We start from the raw sequence: 22,732 nt of genomic DNA, 5'->3' as shown, positions 1-22,732 counted from the left end.
CACAGCATAATTTAAATATACTAGTTAAATGCTTAATTACTATATGGCCCACAGGTTACCTGTGAGAGTGAAACTAGATGATGTAGCTATATATACAGGGCCGGTTGTCTCATGAAGCAAAGTGAAACATTTGCATCAGGGGCAGCATTTTTGTACTGCGTGTACCTTCCTGAGGAGGAATGGAGTGGCTGAGGGTGAGCATTTTGTCAGAGACTAGCAGCCAGCCAGTGTGCTATTGTGTTAAACTGGAGCACGTTATGTGAGAACATTGTCGGCTGCTGTGGGATTATTCCAAATCCGGGAGTGGGGGGACATCCCTACAAGTTTGCCTCAGGCAGCAAAAAGTCTACAACCGGCCCTGCATATATACTGTGTATTTTTAAATTTGGTCACCTGACTTGACCTAAATCCGCTCTGTTGTAGATGTGACTGACCAGTTGTTGGCACTGCTGTTGTTGTAGCATGTGGCGTTGGGGTTCGAATTTGGCAATACATGGTTGGGAACCCAAACACACACTTTCAGCAAAGTTTTAGAACACCGAACAGCAGCATAAGGTGCTTTTCATTAAACTTCCGATACTTCCTATGATGCTTCCTCCTTCCAACTTGAAAGGAGGAAGTACCTGTAGTGAAGTCATATGAAAGCACCCCTTCCTGTAATTCAGTGCTGAAATGGTGTTCAAAGCATGTTTTCAGGTTCCAAACCATGTGTTGCCATAATTGAACACCTACACAAGGGACATGGTTTGGCATCATCACAGAAAATATTTGCAGCCTTGAGTTCTGAATTTTGTGGTATAGGAAATGCTGAATCGAGTGAATTTTTTTCTTTTTATATCAGTGTATAAAATAGCTCCTACAGAGATGAGCCAAAGCTCTGTCAATTTGTGCCATATGTTACAGTTTAATGATAAATGTTAAACAGGTACATTTACCTGCACAAGTGTTCATGCACCCAGTAACAAGACCATGGTATATTAGTGTGTTAATATCACGCTGATACGTGATGAGTTAGCATAACTAGTACTATTCACAAGTAGTGAGTAAAGCGTAGTCAGGTTCAGGCCGAAGTCAGAAGTATCGAGGTACAAAGTCGTTAGGCAAAATCAGAGTCAGTAAACAGGCAGGGTCATTCACGTGAATCGGATGTCAGTCGTATTGGTAGGGTTTAGCAGTAGAATAGTCAGGGACAGGCCGAGTCAACACATGTATCTGATGGCAGTAAAACAGAAGGACAAGACAGGAGCAAGGTCAAGACAGGCAAGAGGTCGGTACACAGATAAATATACAATATGATGTTACTTCAATATAATATTACGATATGATAATATTACAAAATATAACTACAGAATAGATACTGACTGACTTGAGTACATATATATCATGCTGAAGCACAATATATAAATGTAGCTCTCAAAGACTCACTAACTAGGCCAAGAACCAGCGAACTGATTAGTATCAAGGCCGGTGAGCGACTGAGAGCTCTGGCCTTAAATACAAAATACACAATCCCAGAAACCACTCCCAAATTAGCAGCACCTCCTGCATAGAGATGAGCGTAATGGCGTAATTACGATTTCGCGAAATTTTGCGTAATTAGTGTAATTACGTTTATGGCCGTAAGTACATAATCGTAATGAAGACGGATTTCGCGAAATTTCGCGTAAGCGTAATTTTCGCGTAATTTTCGCATTGCAACGGGTATTACGAAATTAATGCGTATGGCCTTGCTCCCGAAGCGGAAAAGTTGACGCATGGATCAATGTTAGGTAGGCGCCGACTTTAAGGGTTAATAGCAAAGCCCCCTTAAATGCTAAGAGCCTCAAATTTGGAGAATATATTAAGGAGATCAGAAGGAATAAGAGGAAAAATTTTTTTTTTTCAAAAAGACCTTATAGTTTTTGAGAAAATCGATGTTAAAGTTTCAAAGGAAAAATGTAAACATTTAACCACCCTGGCGTTCTGATAAGATCGCCAGGGCAGCTGCGGGAGGGTTTTTTTTAAATAAATAAAAAACTATTTCATGCAGCCAACTGAAAGTTGGCTGCATGAAAGCCCACTAGAGGGCGCTCCGGAGGCGTTCTTCCGATCGCCTCCGGCGCCCAGAATAAACAAGGAAGGCCGCAATGAGCGGCCTTCCTTGTTTTGCTTACATCGTCGCCATAGCGACGAGTGGAGTGACGTCATGGACGTCAGCCGACGTCCTGACGTCAGCCGCCTCCGATCCAGCCCTTAGCGCTGGCCGGAACTTTTTGTTCCGGCTACGCTGGGCTCAGGCGGCTGGGGGGACCCTATTTCGCCACTGCTCGCGGCGGATCGCCGCAGAGCGGCGGCGATCAGGCAGCACACGCGGCTGGCAAAGTGCCGGCTGCGTGTGCTGCTTTCTATTTCACTAAAATCGGCCCAGCAGGGCCTGAGTGGCAGCCTCCGGCGGTGATGGACGAGCTGAGCTCGTCCAGACCGCTCAGGTGGTTAAAAACCCGCCGACTTTAACGGTTAATAGCAAAGCCTGCTTAAAGTTTAGGAACACCAAATTCCCAGGGTATATTAAGGGGATCAGTGGGAATAAGAGGAAAATTTTTTTTTTCAAAAAGACCTTATAGTTTTTGAGAAAATCGATTTTTAAGTTTCAAGGGCGAAAATGTCTTTTAAATGCGGAAAATGTCAGGTTTTTTTGCACAGGTAACAATAGTGTATTATTTTCATAGATTCCCCCAAGTGGGAAGAGTTTTACTTACTTCGTTCTGAGTGTGGGAAATATAAAAAAAAACGACGTGGGGTCCCCCCTCCCAGACCTCTTTAACCCCTTGTCCCCCATGCAGGCTGGGATAGCCAGAATGCGGAGCACCGGCCGTGTGGGGCTCCGCACCCTGACTATACCAGCCCGCATGGTCCATGGATTGGGGGGCTTGGCTGCCCCTCCCCTTCCGAGCCCTTGTCCAATCCAAGGACAAGGGGCTCTTCTCCACCTCCGATGGGCGGTGGAGGTGGAGGCCGCGATTTCCTGGGGGGGGGTTCATGGTGGAATCTGGGAGTCCCCTTTAAAAAGGGGTCCCCCAGATGCCCACCCCCCCTCCCAGGAGAAATGAGTATAGAGGTACTTGTACCCCTTACCCATTTCCTTTAAGAGTTAAAAGTAAATAAACACACAAACACTTAGAAAAAGTATTTTAATTGAACAAAAAACATAACCACGAAAAAAGTCCTTTAATATTCTTAATTAACCATTAATACTTACCTGTCCCTTTAAATAAATGATCCCTGGAAATAGCCTCGGAAATGTTCTATCAGTTACAATGTAACAAAGTTATTACAATGTAACAACTTTGTTACATTGTAACTACGCCGCACCCGACGTCACTCGCCGCTCAGCCGCCGCAGCATACACTTACGCGTCCGTGCAGGACGCTAAGTCCCCGCAGCTCCCGCTGTCCACCCCGCCCACATCTGTCACCCACATGTGGGTGACATGTGGGTGACATGTGGGAGAGGCGGGGAGGGCAGCGGAGCCGGCGGGGACTTAGCGTCCTGCACGGACCCGACAGAGCTCTGAGCTATATAGCTCAGAGCTCTCTAAGCATCTTTGTATTTGGGCTCCAAGGAGCCCCATTGGTCCTTAGCAGACCAATGGGGTTCCTTCTGATTTGAAGGAACCCCATTGGTCTGCTAAGGACCAATGGGGCTCCTTGGAGCCAAAATACAAAGATGCTTCTCAGAGCTCTGAGCTATATAGCTCAGAGCTCTGTCGGGTCCGTGCAGCGCAGACGCGTATGCGGCGGCGGCGAGTGACGTCGGGTGCGGCGTAGTTACAATGTAACAAAGTTGTTACATTGTAATAACTTTGTTACATTGTAACTGATAGAACATTTCCGAGGCTATTTCGAGGGATCATTTATGTAAAGGGACAGGTAAGTATTAATGGTTAATTAAGAATATTAAAGGACTTTTTTCGTGGTTATGTTTTTTGTTCAATTAAAATACTTTTTCTAAGTGTTTGTGTGTTTATTTACTTTTATCTCTTAAAGGAAATGGGTAAGGGGTACAAGTACCTCTATACTCATTTCTCCTGGGAGGGGGGGTGGGCATCTGGGGGACCCCTTTTTAAAGGGGACTCCCAGATTCCACCATGAACCCCCCCAGGAAATTGCGGCCTCCACCTCCACCGCCCATCGGAGGTGGAGAAGAGCCCCTTGTCCTTGGATTGGACAAGGGCTCGGAGGGGGAGGGGAAAGCTTTGCTGCCCCTCCCCTTCCGAGACCCCCCAATCCATGGACCATGCGGGCTGGTATAGTCAGGGTGCGGAGCCCCACGCGGCCGGTGCTCCGCATTCTGGCTATCCCAGCCTGCATGGGGGACAAGGGGTTAAAGAGGTCTGGGAGGGGGGACCCCACGTCGTTTTTTTTTTATATTTCCCACACTCAGAACGAAGTAAGTAAAACTCTTCCCACTTGAGGGAATCTATGAAAATAATACACTATTGTTACCTGTGCAAAAAAACCTGACATTTTCCGCATTTAAAAGACATTTTCGCCCTTGAAACTTAAAAATCGATTTTCTCAAAAACTATAAGGTCTTTTTGAAAAAAATGTTTTTCCTCTTATTCCCACTGATCCCCTTAATATACCCTGGGAATTTGGTGTTCCTAAACTTTAAGCAGGCTTTGCTATTAACTGTTAAAGTCGGCGGGTTTTTAAATGTTTACATTTTTCCTTTGAAATTTTAACATCGATTTTCTCAAAAACTATAAGGTCTTTTTGAAAAAAAATTTTTTCCTCTTATTCCTCCTGATCTCCTTAATATATTCTCCAAATTTGAGGCTCTTAGCATTTGATGGGGCTTTGCTATTAACCCTTAAAGTCGGCGGCTTTTTTATATTATACGGAGCGTTACGGTTTAACGCGAAATTACGGTAGCGTTTAATGCGAAATTATGGCATGAACGAAACGCGAAATTACGCATTGAAAATTACGCTTACGGTATTTTCAATTACGATTTTAATGGCAATTACGCTACTGTAATTTCGCATCGTAATCGCAAATTTCGCATGCGTAATTTTAGTAATGCGAAATTACGAAAATTTCAGCTCAACTCTACTCCTGCATGGTGATGTCATCAAAATGACATCACCGCTGACGTTGCTCAAACACGCCTCCTTAAGCTATAAGACCTTTCAGGTCTCGCGCGCGTCCGTTTGGACGCATGCGTGTGCGCTAGAATTCACCACCGCAGGGGAGCCGAGGATGCCGCCAGAAGATGTCAGCGAGGGAGCTTCGCCAGCAGCATGGACCCCGTCCGAGACATCGCAGGACCTGCCGCTGGAAGGTAAGATTGTCACAGTTGTCACAGCATAAGTAAAAAAAAACTACGGTATATGTGAAAAAAACTTTGAGCTCCTAGTAAATATTTTATTCACTTTTCAGAGCTTCTTCTGATGAAGTTCACTGGGGATGGTCAGAAATGCTGATTTACGAGGAAGTTTTTTTGGTCATTTTTTGCATTCTGTGATTGGCCAAATACTTCCAAGTTGAATTTGCATTCTTTGATTGGTTGATCTTCAGAGTTGACTTTTTTTTTTTTGGTAATTCCTCCGGAGCAAGTAAAAATAAACTAACAATTTAATCAAGCAATTTCTAAAGTTTCTTCAATTTTCTTTTGATAATCTCCGCAAGACTGTTTAGCTAGTTCTGCATCATTTCTGCATTATTCTTTTTCTGGATGCAGATTTCTGGATGTGGCTATTTATGGCTTGTTTCCACTACACACAGATTCTGGATGCAGAAAAGCTGACTCCAATGAATGCTTATGGACCTGTTTCCACTAAACGTGATTTCTCTGATGATGCAGATTTCTGTATCATGCATCTGTTTTCTCATGCAGTGAAACGTTAGTGGGAACAGGCCCATAGGCATTAATTGGAGTCCGTTTTTCTGCATCCAGAATCTGAATGTAGTGGAAACAGCTGAAGCTGAAAAGGGGTGTCTACACATGAGCTGTGAGCAGCAATTTGGCATGATGAACTTCCTGCAGCTGTGAGCGCTGTAACTTGCATGAATGGGGCACTGACTGACCATGGAGATTATTATTATTCATTTATATGGCACCAACATCTACTGTAGCGCTGTACATAGTACAAAACAAACAGTGGGGAGCATAGATACACCAGAGGTTCAAAACTCTTTACAATCAGGTCATCCAGCAATACAAATACATACATAATTGATGTGTGGTTTGAGACCTCACCAATACTGGTACAGGTTCATTTAAACCTTGTGAGCTTACAATCCGGAGGATTGTAAGTGGAGTGGAGACACTAGGGAAGGAGACACTGGAGTTAGCAGATGAGGCAGGGAGCCTCCAGTGTTACCTACTGCAACTTACAGGCTTATCTTAAATTTAGTTTCTGTGCAGGTCCTTAGCGATCACCACACTATGGGGGAGATCATCTTTCCCTAGGGAAAGGATGAGACCAAGAGCCCTTATGGTGTAGTATTGTTAGGACAGGTGTAATAAAGGTAATGTGGGTAATATATACTCACAAAGATGGGTTGCACGTATGCAACCAACATCAACGCATGCGGAAAAAACAGTTTATGCTCGGTATCCCAGAACCTGCTGGAACTGGGTGGTCGCTCTCCTCCTGTGGTCCTATATACTAGTGGAGAATCTCACCAGTAGTACAGCGGCACCTCAGAGAGGTGAAAGATACGGAAACAAATTGGTGGAGTCGCCCTTAGAAATGTTTAGTTTTAAAAACCACTTCGCATCCAGACCTTTTTTCCCACTTATGGACCAGAGCAGTTTTGACAGTTTAGCTATGTCCTTATTTAATCAGAAATACTGTATCCCTACTTATGACACAGAAATTGAATATATATATTGTTTTTTTCAAGACAAACTAGGCTTTCACTGTATGCCATTTTTTCCCCCTCAAACAATTTTGTTTTCTATTAATTTTAATGGGAAAACAAAGAAAAAAAATAGAAAAAACATTTCTCAGTTTTACCAATTCCAGTTTAAAAATAAAAAGTGCTACTGTAGATAAAAAACACAAATTTTGTTTGGCTATTCTTACTACTTATCACAAAACTTAGATTATGTTCCGGTCACAATTTATGGTGAAGATATTTGATTCTGAAATAATGCTACAGAGTGTGTTTTTCACTATGAAATGAGAAAATAGAAGTATTTTTAATGGTAAAAATCAATCTCATTAGCTCAGGAAACATATATTCCCATTCAAAAATGAGTGCTGCATAAGATAGTGCCAGAAATGTGCACAGGAGCAAGCCCAATTCTGCACAGCACTGCTTTTGCTACAAGACTTATATCTACTGACTTGTGGATAAAGGCCTCCACCAATTTGTTTCCTTATCTTAAATTTGACTTGTGTTGCTTCCATGAAGACTTGGGCTTTGTCTTTCTTTTAACAGGGCTCCTTGTAAATAGCTTGAACTTTTTTAAGACAACCTCATTGGCTGACATGCCAGTGTGCTGCGGTTTTAGCTCAGTCTTGCAATCTCTACTGAGAAATAAATACCAACCATTCAGCAGTGCCATTAAAGCACAAGGATCAGCCATACTTTGAAAAGCCGACTGGCGTGACTGAGCCAGATTACCAGCTGATTGTGGCCTAACTAAGGCACTCTGGAGGACGGTGAGGGACGCACTGATGCTAACGGGGCTGGAGGAAGCCCTGGGTAAGTATCAAATCTTTAAGTAAGCCCATCTCAGGTACACTTTAAAGGCTCGTACACACGCCGTACTGAAGGCAACAACGGGTCCGTCGTCACCTCCCGCTGGGCGGGTTTTCAGCAGACAGTACAGTGTGTGTACAGTCTGTCGGCGGACTGATAAGGCTGTTTCTGAACGATCCGCCGGGCGGGAGGTGACGATGGACCCGTTGTTGCCTTAGTACGGCGTGTGTACGAGCCTTAAGACTTCATAGTATGCAGTTTTGCCACTAGTTATATTTACAGATATCCACACAATCTCTTTAAACTAAGTACTTAGAATTGTAGTTTATGAACAGAGCTGCACCAGAGACTGTAAGTGGTTTATGAGGTGTCACAAATGGCAGCTACGGATAATGTACAAATAGACAGTCAGACAATGTCTCCCGGATGAGGCTTAAACTCTGCTTCATTGTAAACGCACAATAAGTGCGCAGGCAGTAAAGCCTTTGCTGCCTTTTACATGCACTAAAATGTAGACATTAATTTTATTTCATCCAAGTTGTTACATTTTAACAATACAATTCTTTTATTGCGTAATTGTGTTTTTATTTTGCTCCAGTAACTGAAAATGCCGATTACATGAGAGTAACAGCTGACTTTCCAATAAGCTGAATTCTGTATTCCTGTCCACGTGGAATCATATAGGCATGGGCATAACTAAAAATCATAGGGGCCCTCTGCAGAACTTTGATGTGGGTCCCCCAATATTTACACCCGTTCCCTTGCCTACCACCGGTGACCCTCACAGCCATCCATCTTACAAGGGTCATAAAACAAGTGTGGGCATCGTGATCCTAGTGTTGGGCGAACACCTGGATGTTCGGGTTCGGGCCGAACAGGCCGAACATGGGCCAGATGTTCGGCATGTTCGGCCCGAACGCCGAACTCAATGGAAGTCAATGGGACCCCCGAACATGCCCATTTTGGGGGCCCTATGGGGTCGCAGGCATAAGGGGGGAGCATGCCCCGATCGCGGGGGGGTCGGAAATTCCCCCCACCCCCTCCGCTAGCGCTCCCCCCTCTGCCCGCTTCCCCATGAAAAAAGTTTGAGGCCCAACACTAATCTTCACACCCATAACAAGTAGCCACAAAACACCTGATCTGAATAATAGACCCCTTGATCAGAGGGAGTGAAGTAGTAGTTGAGGGCCCCCTTACAGCTCTGAGCCCCCCTGCAGTTGTAGGGATTGCCCCCCTCTAGTTACGCCCCTTCATACAGGTAGCCATGTTCACTATGATCTTAGACCACACTGGTTGTAATGATGATCCTCTGGCATATAATCCTCTATAATGAAATCCTTGTGTCCCTGCGTCCTCTCCTGTCCCTGTGTCCAAGCGTTTGCGCTTCTGCTCATGTGTGGTACACAGGCGGGTGTTGGAAAGCAGGAGGATGGGTGCAGGGGGAGCGAGGCCGTGTGTGCGGGCAGCACGGCATAGGCAACGTGGTGGTAAGGGGGTGGCAGCTGAGCCCTAGCGCCCATTTTAAACGGGTGGGCTTATGCTTAGTACTTCATAAATCACTAAAATATTCATATATTGGTCAGGCATTTTCATATTTCTCCAGGAGCCTTCTTCCACTGGATGCATTTTGATTTGATTTTTCGTTGCAACAACACCAGCAATGTAAAGTAAAACGCTGCCCCCTGCAGTTTTTGAACGTTTGGGTTTGGTTAATGTTCATTTGGAGTGCAATAGAAATACATAAAAATGAGGTGGTGCTATGTGCTTTTCTTTCGATTCAGCTGTTTTAGGGTCCTTTTGCACTCACCACATGGCGTCTCGTCGTGGTACTCTCTCCTTCCACAGCTCATTGCAATGTCCATTACCAGCTGCGATGCGGCAGAAGTGCTCCAGGCACTATGCAACTTTTTGGCTCTGGTGAAGTGTTTACATGTTCTGAATCACATCACAACAGTGTAAAAGGACTCTTAAAGTACTACTGAAACAAGAGGGATATGGAGATATTTCATTTTAAGCAATACCAGTTGCATGGCTGTCCTACTGACCCTCTGCCCCTAATACATTTATCCATAGACTGTGAACAAGCATGCAGCAGATCAGGTTTGTCTGACATTATTGTCAGAGCTGACAAGATTATCTGCATGCTTGTTTCTGGTGTTATTCAGACACTACTGCAGCCAAATAGATCAGCAGGGCTGCCGGGCAACTGGTACTGTTTAGAAGGAAATTAAAAAGGAGCATAACTAGAGGGGAGCAGCCCCTGTGGTTGCAGTGGGGAGGGGAGGGGGGGCAGAGCTGTGGGCTGTCTTATATATGTATAAAAAATACATACATAAGAAGATAAATACTTGCTCTACTTACATAAGATATGTATTGCAGTATCCACGTTTTTATTTTAGTGATTTTTCTATAGTGAAAAAATAGAATATCCTTTTCAGGATTTTCCATTTTAACTGTGTCTATTTTGAAGACAATCCTGATTTCATTTCCTCCCTTACTCCCCTCTGCCTGATTGTGTATGTATTGCCCACCCTCCTCCCAGTCTTTGGGCACTTCAACCCAGCTCTGCAATAGAAAGTGCATTGTCTAAGCATGAGAAATATTGGCCAATCAGAGAGGAACAGAGGTATGGAAGTATAGAACCAGAGGGAAAGAGGCTCCAGCCAATCAGGCTGTATTAGTTAAAGGGGAACTGAAGTAAGAGGTATACGGAGGCTGACATATTTATTTCCTTTTATTTAATTCCAGTTGCCTGGAAGCCCTGCTGGTCTATTTCTCTGCAGTAGTATCTGAATAACACCAGAAACAAGCATGCAGCTAGTCTTGTCAGATCTGACTTTAAAGTCTGAAACACCTGATCTGCTGCATGCTTCTTCAGGGGCTATGGCTAGTCTTGTCAGATCTGACTTTAAAGTCTGAAACACCTGGGGCTTGATTTACTAAACGGTGCTAACCTACTTAGCACGTCTAAAGTCTTTAGGCGTGTTAACCAGGGTGCTAAGTAGGTTAGCACCGGTTTTCTAAATCAGATCGTGCGCTAAGTACCGCGCGCAAAGTCCTATGCGCGCGCTAAGTCCCATAGGATTTAGTGGGCACTTCGCGCGGAGCGCCCTGCGCTCTGTGCAGTGCATGCGCAAAACCTTGCGTGCGGTACTTTGCGCACGATCACTACATCTCACATTTCAACTGAGTTTAGACGTGCTAAGGGCCAGTGCTAAAGTTAGCACCGTTTTGTAAATCAAGCCCCTGATCTGCTGCATGCTTGTTCAGGGGCTATGGCTAATAGTATTAGAGGCAGAGGATCAGCAGGGCTGCCAGGCAACTGATATTGATTAAAGGGAAAAAAAATATGGCAGCCTCCGTATTCCTCTTACTTCAGTTCCCCTATAAGTCTGAGGGGAAAGTAGAGAAACCAAAAAGGACAACACAGCATGCTCTGCAACTTCCTTTGTGCGGCAATGTACCAAATAAGTGTCAGGTAAACTGGGGAATGATAATTTATCAACAAGAAAAGTAATAGTGATATTTAACATTTGGATTTCCTGGTTAGCATCCTTATTATTAGATTACCAGATACAAATAAAGAATTGATTTTTGATTTTATGCCCGACAGTTACACTTCCCATGTGATTAATGATTACTACTATGCAAAGCACATATACTGAGGCGATCATTATCACTATAGCACCAATAAAGAGTTAATACAGTGACTTGAGGAGGGCCCATGTTCTCCCCTTTATCCAAGGGCCCTGGTACAGCCAAAACCTCTGCATCCCTATTGCTACACCACTGAATCCAATATTATATTTTAAAAGATAAGTACTGTTTGTGTTTGGAAATTCATTAAGTTATCTGCAGGTCTGCTCAAACTTTTTGCTAACTCCCTCCTCATGCTCTCCCTTCTGAAGAGCTGTTTCCTCTCTGTGCACAGAGACAAGACAGCTGCCCTTTGTGTTCAGCGCTGTCTTGGGAGAAAGCTTGCTTCCGCATACAGGAGTGTCATCTGCAGGACTCATCAGCAAAGAAGGGGTGTGGGGAGGGAGTTAGCAGAGAGGTTAGGCAGTGCTGCAGAACCAGCCATGCTATGATCATATTTGAATATAGTTTTCAGCTGGTTGGATTAAGAAGAGAAAAGCTTTTACATGGTAAAAAAACAAAAACAGCAACAGTACTTTTAGTAAGTCCTTCTCTTGCAGTATATATCAGTGTCCCTTTAATGTGACATAGAAATAGTGTTCCCTCTGGTCTCAAGTAGATTGCCACTTCCCAGGCAAACAAATGCATGCTCTATTAAGTCTTACAAAGCTGAGAAGAAGTGCATGAACTGAACCGCCAACACATTCCATCTACAGAGAGTTACGGGTACTTCTGGCAATTGTATGTGTTAGCCAACATTACTTTATTCTGTGGGTGGGGAGTAATGAAGCTTTAAAACTAGAAACATACTCAGACATCCTTTAGGCCTCTTTCACAGTTGGACGTTAAAGTCGCACGTTATAAAAATTTCTAATGCAGACGAATGCACAGCAATACAAAGTCTGTGCGACATTCACAGTGCACATGTTGCGTTGTGTGTAACGTGCAGCAATATTTAGAAAGTGCTGCATGCTATGCGTTTAGCAATACATTTGCTGCGTTGTGTGTTGCACATGCTCAGTAATGTTTTTGTTTTTTTAAAATGTAACGCATGCACCATTTTCGTTCCATCAGTATGCGACAAAAAACGTGCACCAAGAGACACATAACGCAGTGCAAAATAAGGTCCGATTTCATAACCTACATGCACTGCGTTAGGGGCACGTTGTGCGACTTAAACGTCACATCAAACGTTGCGTCCCACTGTGAAAGAGGACTTACTGTTTTGGTCAATGCTATTTGTGTCAGAAAAAAAAATCACAAGAATCCAGATGACAATGACAGCTGCTCCATCGCATGCACTAATGCTGTGTGTGGCCAGGGCAAACTTAGTGCACTCTGCAGTTACATCCAGATATGGAGGTTCAGAGAAAGTTGTCCCCACATGATGATTTCCAGTGCTGTTGTATGTGCCAGAAATAAAATATGACTGGTCAGGAATGAAATCATAGAGCAAACTTGCAGGGGTGTAACTACAGGGGGGCTCAGAGGGGGCCAGAACTACTAACCTTACCTTCCTTCAATAAGGCCCGGTTCACATTGGGCAATTAAGCCATACGGATCCAGTTTTCACTTAATCGGATCCGTAATGCTGGGAATACACGGTTAGATATTGAGCCATTTAGATGGCTCGATAGATACATTCCGACATGTCCGATCTCGTGCCCCGATCATTTCCGCACTCGATTTTGCATGGGGAACAATGGGAAAAGATAAGAAAAACAAATAGAAGATAAGAGAATTGGGTGCGAAATCGAGCAGGGAACCGATCGGATGGGATAATCGAGACTCAAAAACTTACCGTGTATTCCCAGCAATAGGCTTGGTTCACAAGGGAAACGGATCTGCTCACCGGTCGATCGGATCCGTTTTCACTCCGATGCCATTCTTGTTGCAGCAGCCGAGCCGGTGAGAGAGGGTTGAAACTTACCCAGGCTTCCATCTTCAGTTGCTGCCGGGCGGACAAAGACGGGCTTCAGTCTTCTTCCGCCTCAATTGTGTCCCACCTCACGTCATGTGACTACCAGCTTCCTCCTTCCAACTACCAGCTTCCTCCTTCCTCCCTCACCCGCCCACTCAGGTACGGCCCGGTTCGCATCCCCCAGACCCCCACCCCCAGTTCATTAGTGTGAAGAAATGTTCCGTTCTCCCAATGCAGGGCTTCATCTTCTGTTTCTGGTCCAGAAAAATAGGTGCTGCAGCAAACTTGCGGTCCGTTCAGCAGATCGTGCGGATCAGTTTGAATGCATCAGTGTGAACGGATCCATAGGTTAACATTGGATCTATTTGCATCCGTTCTGTTTGTACAGGATCTGCGAACGTACCGTTTTTTTAATGCAGGTGTGAGGCCTTGAGGGGTTAAGCCTTCAGAGCAGGTGTTTTTGTGGCTACACCTGTAATGAGTGTTAAGATTATGATGGCCATTGTTTTATGACCATTGCACAATGGCTGTGAGGGTCACCAAGGGGTGGCAATAGGAAGGATGTGAACATGGGGGGGGGAGGGGCAGATCAAAGTTTTCCTGGGGGGTTATGATCTGTAGCTATTTCCTTGCATGCTTGCTTGTAAGAGATGGAGGAATGCAACTCTCAACCTGTGGATCTAATTTATTTCCATTTATTTGTTACAGGTGAACCAGTGACGGTAGGAATGAGTCTAGACATTGCCAGCATTGACACAATATCAGAAATTAATATGGTAAGATTCATATTGTTTTATATTTGTAGCTTTAGTCTGTAGAATAAAGAATTCAGATAGGTCTGCTTTCCAACTGTTCAAGGATTTCCAGTAGCTCTGACCAATCATAGTCATTGTTTACATCTAGGTCATTTGTCCAAAAATAAGTCTCTAGGAACAGAGGTTTGTGCTCTGCACTCCAATGAGTTCTGGGTCAGCATGAGGTTGCTGGTTAGTCTGTGCTCTGCACACAAAATAGATTTTTTTTCCTCCAAAATATTTTTTTGTGATTATTCCTTGTGATACTAATTAGAGGAACGCAAAAAACAGGGACACCGGGAGCCCACTATGGTGCAATATAGTAAGATTGGTGGATTAATGTACTTTGATAGGTGGGTACTCACAAGTTAGGGTTTCATAAGCCAGCAACCACCAGTATAGCATGTGGGGAACATTGTCTTCACTGCTCCAAAAAGTTTATGTGAGAAACATAAGATTCAAATCCCTCAACAGGGGTGACTAAACATCAAAAGAAAAGCAAAGGGAGGCGCTCAAAAATACAGTAAAATAATTAAAATCCGGTTAAAAAGAAGGCGTGTTGGCTTACCTTGTGGTAGAAAACACAGCTTTTTCATAATAAAATTATTTCTCTCAAAAATCAGCACAAATAACAACGCATTTTGTGGCTTGATACCGCTTCTTCAGTTCAAAGTAAGTGCTCCAGTCAGCAGTTTTAGTAAATTTCTGAGCTTGTTGACATTTGTGCTCATTTTAAGAGAAATACAGTTATGAAAAATCATTTAGTGTCTCCTACCAGAAGGTAAGCCAAAACCTTCTTCTTTTTGACCAGATTTTAATTATGTTATTGTATTATTGGGTGCCTTTGTTTGCTTTTCTTCTGATTCATGGTGATAGTCTATTATTGATACAGGCATCTCCTGACGTCTTCTTCTCTTCAGCAATCTGCTGAGGTGGAAAAGTTTAGGATGATTGCTATCATGGTTCCCAATGCAGCTCATAGTTCGCGTGCATGTCTGCTTCTAAGGACAGAGCCAGGCTTAATGTTTTTGCTGCCTGATGCAAAGCCTAAGCGCCCCACCCAAAAAATATAGTGGCCAATATTAGTCACATGACATGCATCGGGAGTCTATTGAGAGATGCTGCCACAGGGTGATAGGAAAGCTACAGTGCAGATTAGGAGAGGACTTTGCGTTGGACCAGGTAATTGTGTTCCACAGAAGCTGCTCTGCATATTAAGATATCCCCGGTGCCACCCCTAAACGTTGTTGCCTGAATCTAGTGATTCAGGTTGCTTTACAGTAGGCTAGCAGTGGCTAAGGACATTGAGTTGGGGAAGAACAGTAAGGATGCAAGTAAGCAGACTTTGGTCTTTTATCAGGAATTATCAGTTTGCTTTAAAGCAGTAGGATCAGCCATACTATGCCAGGGAAAAAAAACACATATATAAGTAGATAAATACTTGATCTACTTACATGTGCAGTATTGTACTGTCCACGTTTTGATTTCAGTGAATGTTATATAGTAAATGAAGAGAGTTCTGTTCCTGGTGGGAACCATGTCTTTTGCCCACAGTTTAGGCTAAATCCTGATGTCATTTCTGCCCTTTACTTTTTTTTTCTTTTCTCCTCCAGTCGCTGAGTCACCTCAGCCTTGCTTGTAAACACAAGTGAGCAGGGATCATGTTTCAGCTAGGCAGCTAGGCAGGGAAATAAATGGAAGAGGAAGAATATATTATAGATAAAAAGAACCCCCAGCATGCAACTGTTTGGCACTGACTATTAAAGGGCCGGTGCTCCTTAAGTATGTGATAACTCCAAATCATAACAGCAGAAAAAGTTTTGAATGCAGGATTAGCATCTTTATCACTTAATACACTCAGACCAGTTGCTGTTGAAATTAGATTTTTATGGTGACAATGCCGATTTAAAGGGTGATATTAGGTGACACCAGTGCTGTTGCTCAGCCGCACGCTGCATGCACAAAGGTCCCGACTTGCTACACGCTCTCTCACCAGGAGAGTGTCTAGAGAGAAGGTGTGTGAATGGCATCCACATCTTTATGAAAGGATGTTGCGGTACCCAAAGAGCCCTTCACTGGAACATTGGGAGGGTGAGGGTGACATGGATATAATTGTTTATCTCAGTTTATTTTCTGGTTTGCTTTAATGTGTACCTAAACTCAGTTACAGTTTTGCAAGGAAAAGGTAAGCATGAAGTCCACTTCTAAAGAAAATTTAAAACATATTATTTGTTTAACCTCCTTAGCGGTAACCCCGTGTGTGACACGGGGTAAGCCGCCGGAGGGTGCCGCTCAGGCCCTGCTGGGCCGATTTACATAATTTTTTTTTTTGCTGGACGCAGCTAGCACTTTGCTAGCTGCGCCAGCACACTGATTGCCGCCGGCCCGCGCCCGATCGCCGCTATCCGTTGCGGCGAGCGGGCCCCCCCAGACCCAGTGCGCTGCCTGGCCAATCAGTGCCAGGCAGCGCCGAGGGGTGGATCGGGACTCCCAATGACGTGCTGACGTCGGTGACGTCATCCCGCCCCGTCGCCATGGCGACGGAGAAGATGTCCAGGAAATCCCGTTCTTTGAACGGGATTTCCTGATCGGAGATCGCCGAAGGCGATCGAAGCGGGCGGGGGGATGCCGCTACATGATTTTAAAAAAAAAAATAAAATAAAAAAAACTGCTGCGCTGCCCCCTGGCGGAATTTTTCATACCGCCAGGGGGATTAACATGTTCCGAACCTTGGTAATTGAAATCTACATCCTGTCTGGGTGCTGCTATCCCTTAAAGGGTATAGATTTCAATCAGCCACTGGCACAATCTAGTCGCTCTCGCAGTTCGTGCCGCTGTTTTGTCGCTGCACCCGATTGTTTTGCTGTCGCAGTGACCGCAAAGCTTCCATATCTAGTCAGAAGCTGATTTAATTGGCTCCTGACCTCGTAATTACTATGAGCCAATCACAGTAATCACATGACTAAACAGGGAAAGGATGGCTCTGGTCAGAACCTTCCATTCCTAAAGTGGTTAAACATCTGGTCCTGTTTTCAAGAAATTATGATTGTTTTTTATTGGTGAAGAGTAGTGATGCTTTGTTGCCTGACAATTCTATGACCCTATAATGTAGAAATTTTTATCTCAGTAGAACCTAGAGTTAGAAATTACCCTACAGTGTCTGAGAAAATCAGCTTTTATTTATGAAAGTATCTTTCAGAATTCTCAGCAGCCATATATGTCGATAAAATGAGGTAATTTAGCTGGTTCCTCACAGAGGCAAGAAATTCCTTAGAGAGATAGGTTCAGATTTGCTTTAAATATTCCCTTACAATTGGATCTTTAGGAAGGCTTGTGTTTTCCAGGATTACACTGCGACAATCTTCCTACGGCAGCGCTGGACGGATGAAAGACTCGTCTTTGTAGGCAATAAGAGCTTAAGTTTGGATGGCCGTCTGGTGGAGCTACTCTGGGTTCCTGACACCTTTATAGTGGACTCCAAAAAATCGTTTCTTCATGACATCACTGTAGAAAACCGCCTCATACGGATTTACCCCAATGGAACGGTTCTTTATGCTTTAAGGTAAAGGCACAGCCATAATTCTTACGCATTTAAAGTGTACTCATCTTTAAGTGCGGTTAAATGTTTTTAAGGGAAAAATTCTGCTTCTTATTGAAAAATAGACTCAATGTTTTCAGTTTGGCTATTTGTGTCGCAAGGACTGATAGCAATCTTTTTTAGGTGATTCCTTTGCTTTTATGATTGTACTAGACCTAAGACCTGTTACAATAATGGGTGCTAGACCTCTTACCTCACAATCCCCCACCCCTCCTGCAGCCGCACCACCCACAGATCAGCGCACTCACACGCCCATGCACCGCGCACGCACATACCTGCGCACACCCCCGCCTCCCTGGCCCCATCCTCTTGCTGTCCCAATGGCCGCCCGCATGACGCACATGCGTGATAGGGCAAAAGCAGGGACATAGGAGGATGCAGGGACACAGGTTTTATTTTATAGGATAGAAAAATAGCATGGTAATTGAAACTGGCAGATGGGAGTGACAGTTTGCTAACAGTCAATGGATTAGTTCATTGGTTGAAAATTAGATGGAGTGCCTCTTGCCGAGTGCAACTGTGTACTCCTCACAAAGTATAGACAGTACTGCTGCTAAACTTACAAATAAGCTGTTAGTTCTGGGAACTTTTAAAGGGAACCAAGCACCACCAATTTTTTTTTCACATGAGCTTTCCCATAAGGGAGGTACTTAATTAAGTGCGCCGTTGGGGGAGCAGACATGTACACACATTCACAGACTACATCTCCCAGCATTCATTGCTGCGCACTCACAAAACCTTTCTGGAAAGTTACAAATTGCGGTTTCTGTAGCTGGTCAGGTGGAGAAGATGGCACATTCCATACACATGGGGGGGGGGGGGGGGGGTACAAGAGGAGAAACACCCAGTGGGTAAGTAATGATGCCCCCTCACGGCACACTCAATTAAGAGCCTCATGGGGAGGTTCAATTAAAAAAATGTTTTAGTGGTATCAATTGCCTTACAATGGCCACCTCAGCATTGTCAGATTCGATCATCTGATAGATCCCACTCTGATCAGAGTAGGATCAATTACTTCCCACACACTGCATATAAATTGCCAATAGATTTAAGCCAGCCAGCAACAATGGAGAACGTGCACGTGCCCTGATAAATGTCATTGCATTTTTTTCAAACAGAAGTGGAAATGTACTTACCTTATTTTTGAGATATGAGTGTAATAATCCATTTCCGACTGAAGCAGCAGAGTCCAGATGCTGCTGCTCTTTTCACAGTGTAATCTGCAGGAAAAAAAGTTATCCTATATAATAATAGGCAACTGTCCCTGCGTACAGCAGGGACGGGTTGTCTCTGTGCAGCTGTGTCCGTGCCTTTTGCTACTGCGCATGGGCGCAGCACAGACCCAGCCTCACACAGGCTGGACGACAGGGACGGAGCCAGGCGGGCGTGTGAGCGGGCGGCCGGGTGTGCGGTGGGCGGGTGTGTGCGCACGTGGCGGGTGGGTGCGCGGCAGGTACTCGTAGACAGACTTAGCCCGTTTTTAAACGGGCTAAGGTCACTAGTGTTTATATATTTAACTATGAATGTGAGTGATCATTGTAGTTAGCAGAACAGGGAAATGCATCACTTTATCACTCCCTGGTGCCTTTCAATGTAACCACGTCCAGCCAGGTCACAGGTTGGCAGATACAGCAGCTCCAGGACTGCACTGCTCCCCTCTGTACACTATATGTCACAGCTCAGTGATGTAAACTTTGATTACCCCCTCTCGGAGCCCCTCCCCCCGTTCACACCCCTTTTCTTGCTTCCCCCTTGGTGCCCTTCACAGCCTTGGGTCCCATCTCACAAAGTTCATAAAACAAATTGTGGCCATCATGATCTTTACACCCATAATAAGTCACAAAGCTCCTCATATGAAGTGTAGTGCCCTATATTGGAGGAAGGGAAGGTCAGTAGTTGGCGCCACCCAGCTCTGGGCCCCCTAAATCGCAGGTGCTGCTCCCCTCTAGTTACACCCCCGCTCAGGTTTGCAGTTTCTTATTGGTTTACGAATTTCTCCAGTTGTTATGCATTTAGCAGACTTATGTATTTATGTAGTTCTGATATCCTATGCAGCCCTTTACAGAGTCCATAGTCATGTCACTAACTGTTCTTAAGAGGATATCTCAATCTAATCCTTATGTTACTATCATAGTCTAAAGGTGGCCACACACCATACAATTATTTAAATTTCTTTTCATTTCAAAAATTAGAGAAAATGATTTATGATTGGTTGTAACATTTGTAAAATCTGTACAATATACCACACACCACTCTGTGCTTAATATACCACACATGTGTGTTCAGTTTTTCCCCAATTATGGAAAAAAAATGCTTGCATCTATGCATTAAGAAATTGACAAACTACCTTACACCACTACATTTTCAGAAAATCAATCAGAAAATCCACCGCTCCCTATTGACTTGTATCGAAATAAGAAACATAAAAAGCTATCAAATTTCTCAAAATAATAAGAAACCCCTTTCGATTTTTCTGTAGAACTGATAGTTTTTATCAAATTGCCTTAAAATTGAATCATTTTATTGTATCGTGTGTGGCCATCTTTAAAGAGAATCTGTATTGTTAAAATCGCACAGAAGTAAACATACCAGTGCGTTAGGGGTCATCTCCTATTACCCTCTGTCACAATTTCGCCGCTCCCCGCCGCATTAAAAGTGGTTAAAAACAGTTTTTAAAAGTTTGTTTATAAACAAACAAAATGGCCACCAAAACAGGAAGTAGATTGATGTACAGTATGTCCACACATAGAAAATACATCCATACACAAGCAGGCTGTATACAGCATTCCTTTTGAATCTCGAGAGATCATTTGTGTGTTTCTTTCCCCCTGCAGCTATCTTCCACTGAAGTTTCAGGCTGTTTCTTACTGCAGAGTGCAGACAGCTCTGCCTGTATGTAATTCCTCAGTATGTGAAAGCCCAGCCAGCTCAGAGGAGGATTTATCCAGCTTGTAAAAGATAATAGAACAGAGAGAAGCTGCACTAATCTAAATATCACACAGGCAGTGTGCAGAGAGGGGCCTGAAAGGGGAGTTCATAGCAGAACCACAAAACTGAAGAACTTGGCAGCCTTCCAGACACAGGCTGACAAGTCTGACAAGAGAGAGATAAGTTGATTTATTACAGAGATGGTGATAGTAGAACGTGCTGCAGTAAGCCAGAACACATTAGAATAGCTTTTGGAACTTGTAGGATGATAAAAAACAGGATTCAATTTTTGTTACGGAGTCTCTTTAAGGGCTGATTCACACTGCAAGAGTTTTTTAAGCACAATACAATATTTTCCTCAGTTGCGATCATTCAATCAGATTTTTTATGATTGAATTTTACAGCAAACCATACAGTATGTGGAGAAAATCGTCATGAAACGATTCTATGGTTGATTGGAATACAGAATTTTGTTGCATGGAATTTTCAATTTAAGATTGTATCTGAAGACAAAAAGTGCCCTAATCGAACTGTTTATGGGAGCAATCGATTATTACATTCCAATTACTTATGATCCTTCAAATTTGATCGAATGATCGCATCTAAGAAAAAAATTGTATCGTTAAAGGATACCCGAACTGAAATGTGACATAATGAGATAGACATGGGTATGAACAGTGCATAGCACACAAATAACTATGCTATGTTCCTTTTTTTCTTTCTCTGCCTGAAAGAGTTAATAATCAGGTATGAAAGTGGCTGACTCAGTCCTGACTCAGACAGGAAGTGACTACAGTGTGACCCTCACTGATAAGAAATTCCCCATTTTTACCTCTTTCTTGCTCTCAGAAGCCATTTTCTGCTAGAAAAGTGTTTTATAGTTGGAAATTCTTATCAGTGAGGGTCACACTGTAGTCACTTCCTGTCTGAGTCAGGACTGAGTCACCCACTTACATACCTGATATTTAACCCTTTCAGGCAGAGAAAGAAAAAAAGGAACATAGCATAGTTATCTGTGTGCTAGGCACTGTACATACACATGTCTATCTCATCATGTCACATTTCAGTTCGGGTATCCTTTAATAGGCACCTTAAAGGTACAGACACACATCCAATTGTGTTTGTCAAATGATTGGCCAATTTTACCAATTCCATGAAGTATGAGAGTTTACCTACCCAATAGTATTCAAAATCTGTTGGACCTCATAATGTATGGAAGTGGTAAAATTTTCCAGTTATTGGACAATCAAAACTGGATGTGTGTATGCTCCCTAAAGCCTGGTACACACTTTCAATTATGATTGACCAATCTCTGACCAATTTTACCACCTTCATGTAGTATGAGGCTCAACAGATATTGAATACGATAAGAAGATTGTGCAGCTGAACCCTCAAACTAGATAGAGGTGGTAAATTGGTAAGTGATTGGCCAATCATAACTGCACCATAGTGTGAATCATGCTTTTGGGCTAATTTAGGGGGTAACCAATTAATCATTGCTGTTTTGGGGGCAAGATATGAAACCAGAGTGCCCAGGAGAAATCCCATACAAACAGATAAAACATTCAAACTCCATGTGGACAGTGTCATGCTCCACATTTGAACCTGGAACTCTAATGCAGTATGGCAAGAGTGCATCCACAGTGCCACCCACACAGTCACCCTTAAAGGATACCCGAGGTGACATGTGACATGATGAGATAGACGTGTATGGACAGTGCCTAGTACACAAATAACTATGCTGTGTTCCTTTTTTTCTTTCTCTGCCTGAAAGAGTTAAATATCAGGTGTGTAAGTGACAGTTCCTATCTGAGTCAGGACTAGGTTAGACTACAGTGTAACCCTCACTGATAAGAAATTCCAACTATAAAACACTTTCCTGGCAGAAAATGGCTTCTGAGAGCAGGAAAGAGATACAAAGGATCAATAGTTCATAGATTTTAGCTCTGGCATACTTCAACGAATGTGTCATTGAGCAATAACAATAAAACAGTAAAACTTATAAAAAGTAGATTTAAAGGACACATCCAAGCACGTGCCACAATCCACTTACCTGGGGGCTACCTACAGCCCCTGCCTGCCGATCTGTGCCCACACCGCAGCTTCGCTCCACGCTGGTGGTCCTGGGTCCCCTCAGTGCAGGATTCCTACCGTGCTGCAT

At 43.6% G+C, this 22,732-nt stretch overlaps 1 protein-coding gene across 10 annotated transcripts in view; it reads left to right on the top strand.

The window, feature by feature from the left end:
* Positions 1–22,732, top strand: part of GABRP (gamma-aminobutyric acid type A receptor subunit pi) — a 321,182-nt gene that overhangs the window by 248,396 nt on the left and 50,054 nt on the right. For all 10 annotated transcript variants that reach the window (XM_068256854.1, XM_068256853.1, XM_068256859.1 and 7 more), the window contains 2 exons: positions 13,960–14,027; positions 17,390–17,607. In XM_068256854.1, coding sequence (XP_068112955.1) covers positions 13,960–14,027; positions 17,390–17,607 — 286 coding nt within the window. The remainder of the gene's footprint in view (positions 1–13,959; positions 14,028–17,389; positions 17,608–22,732) is intronic.

The sequence above is a fragment of the Hyperolius riggenbachi genome, chromosome 10 (assembly GCF_040937935.1).
Source record: "Hyperolius riggenbachi isolate aHypRig1 chromosome 10, aHypRig1.pri, whole genome shotgun sequence".
NCBI lineage: Eukaryota > Metazoa > Chordata > Amphibia > Anura > Hyperoliidae > Hyperolius > Hyperolius riggenbachi.
This window is presented reverse-complemented; position numbering and strand designations above follow the sequence as displayed.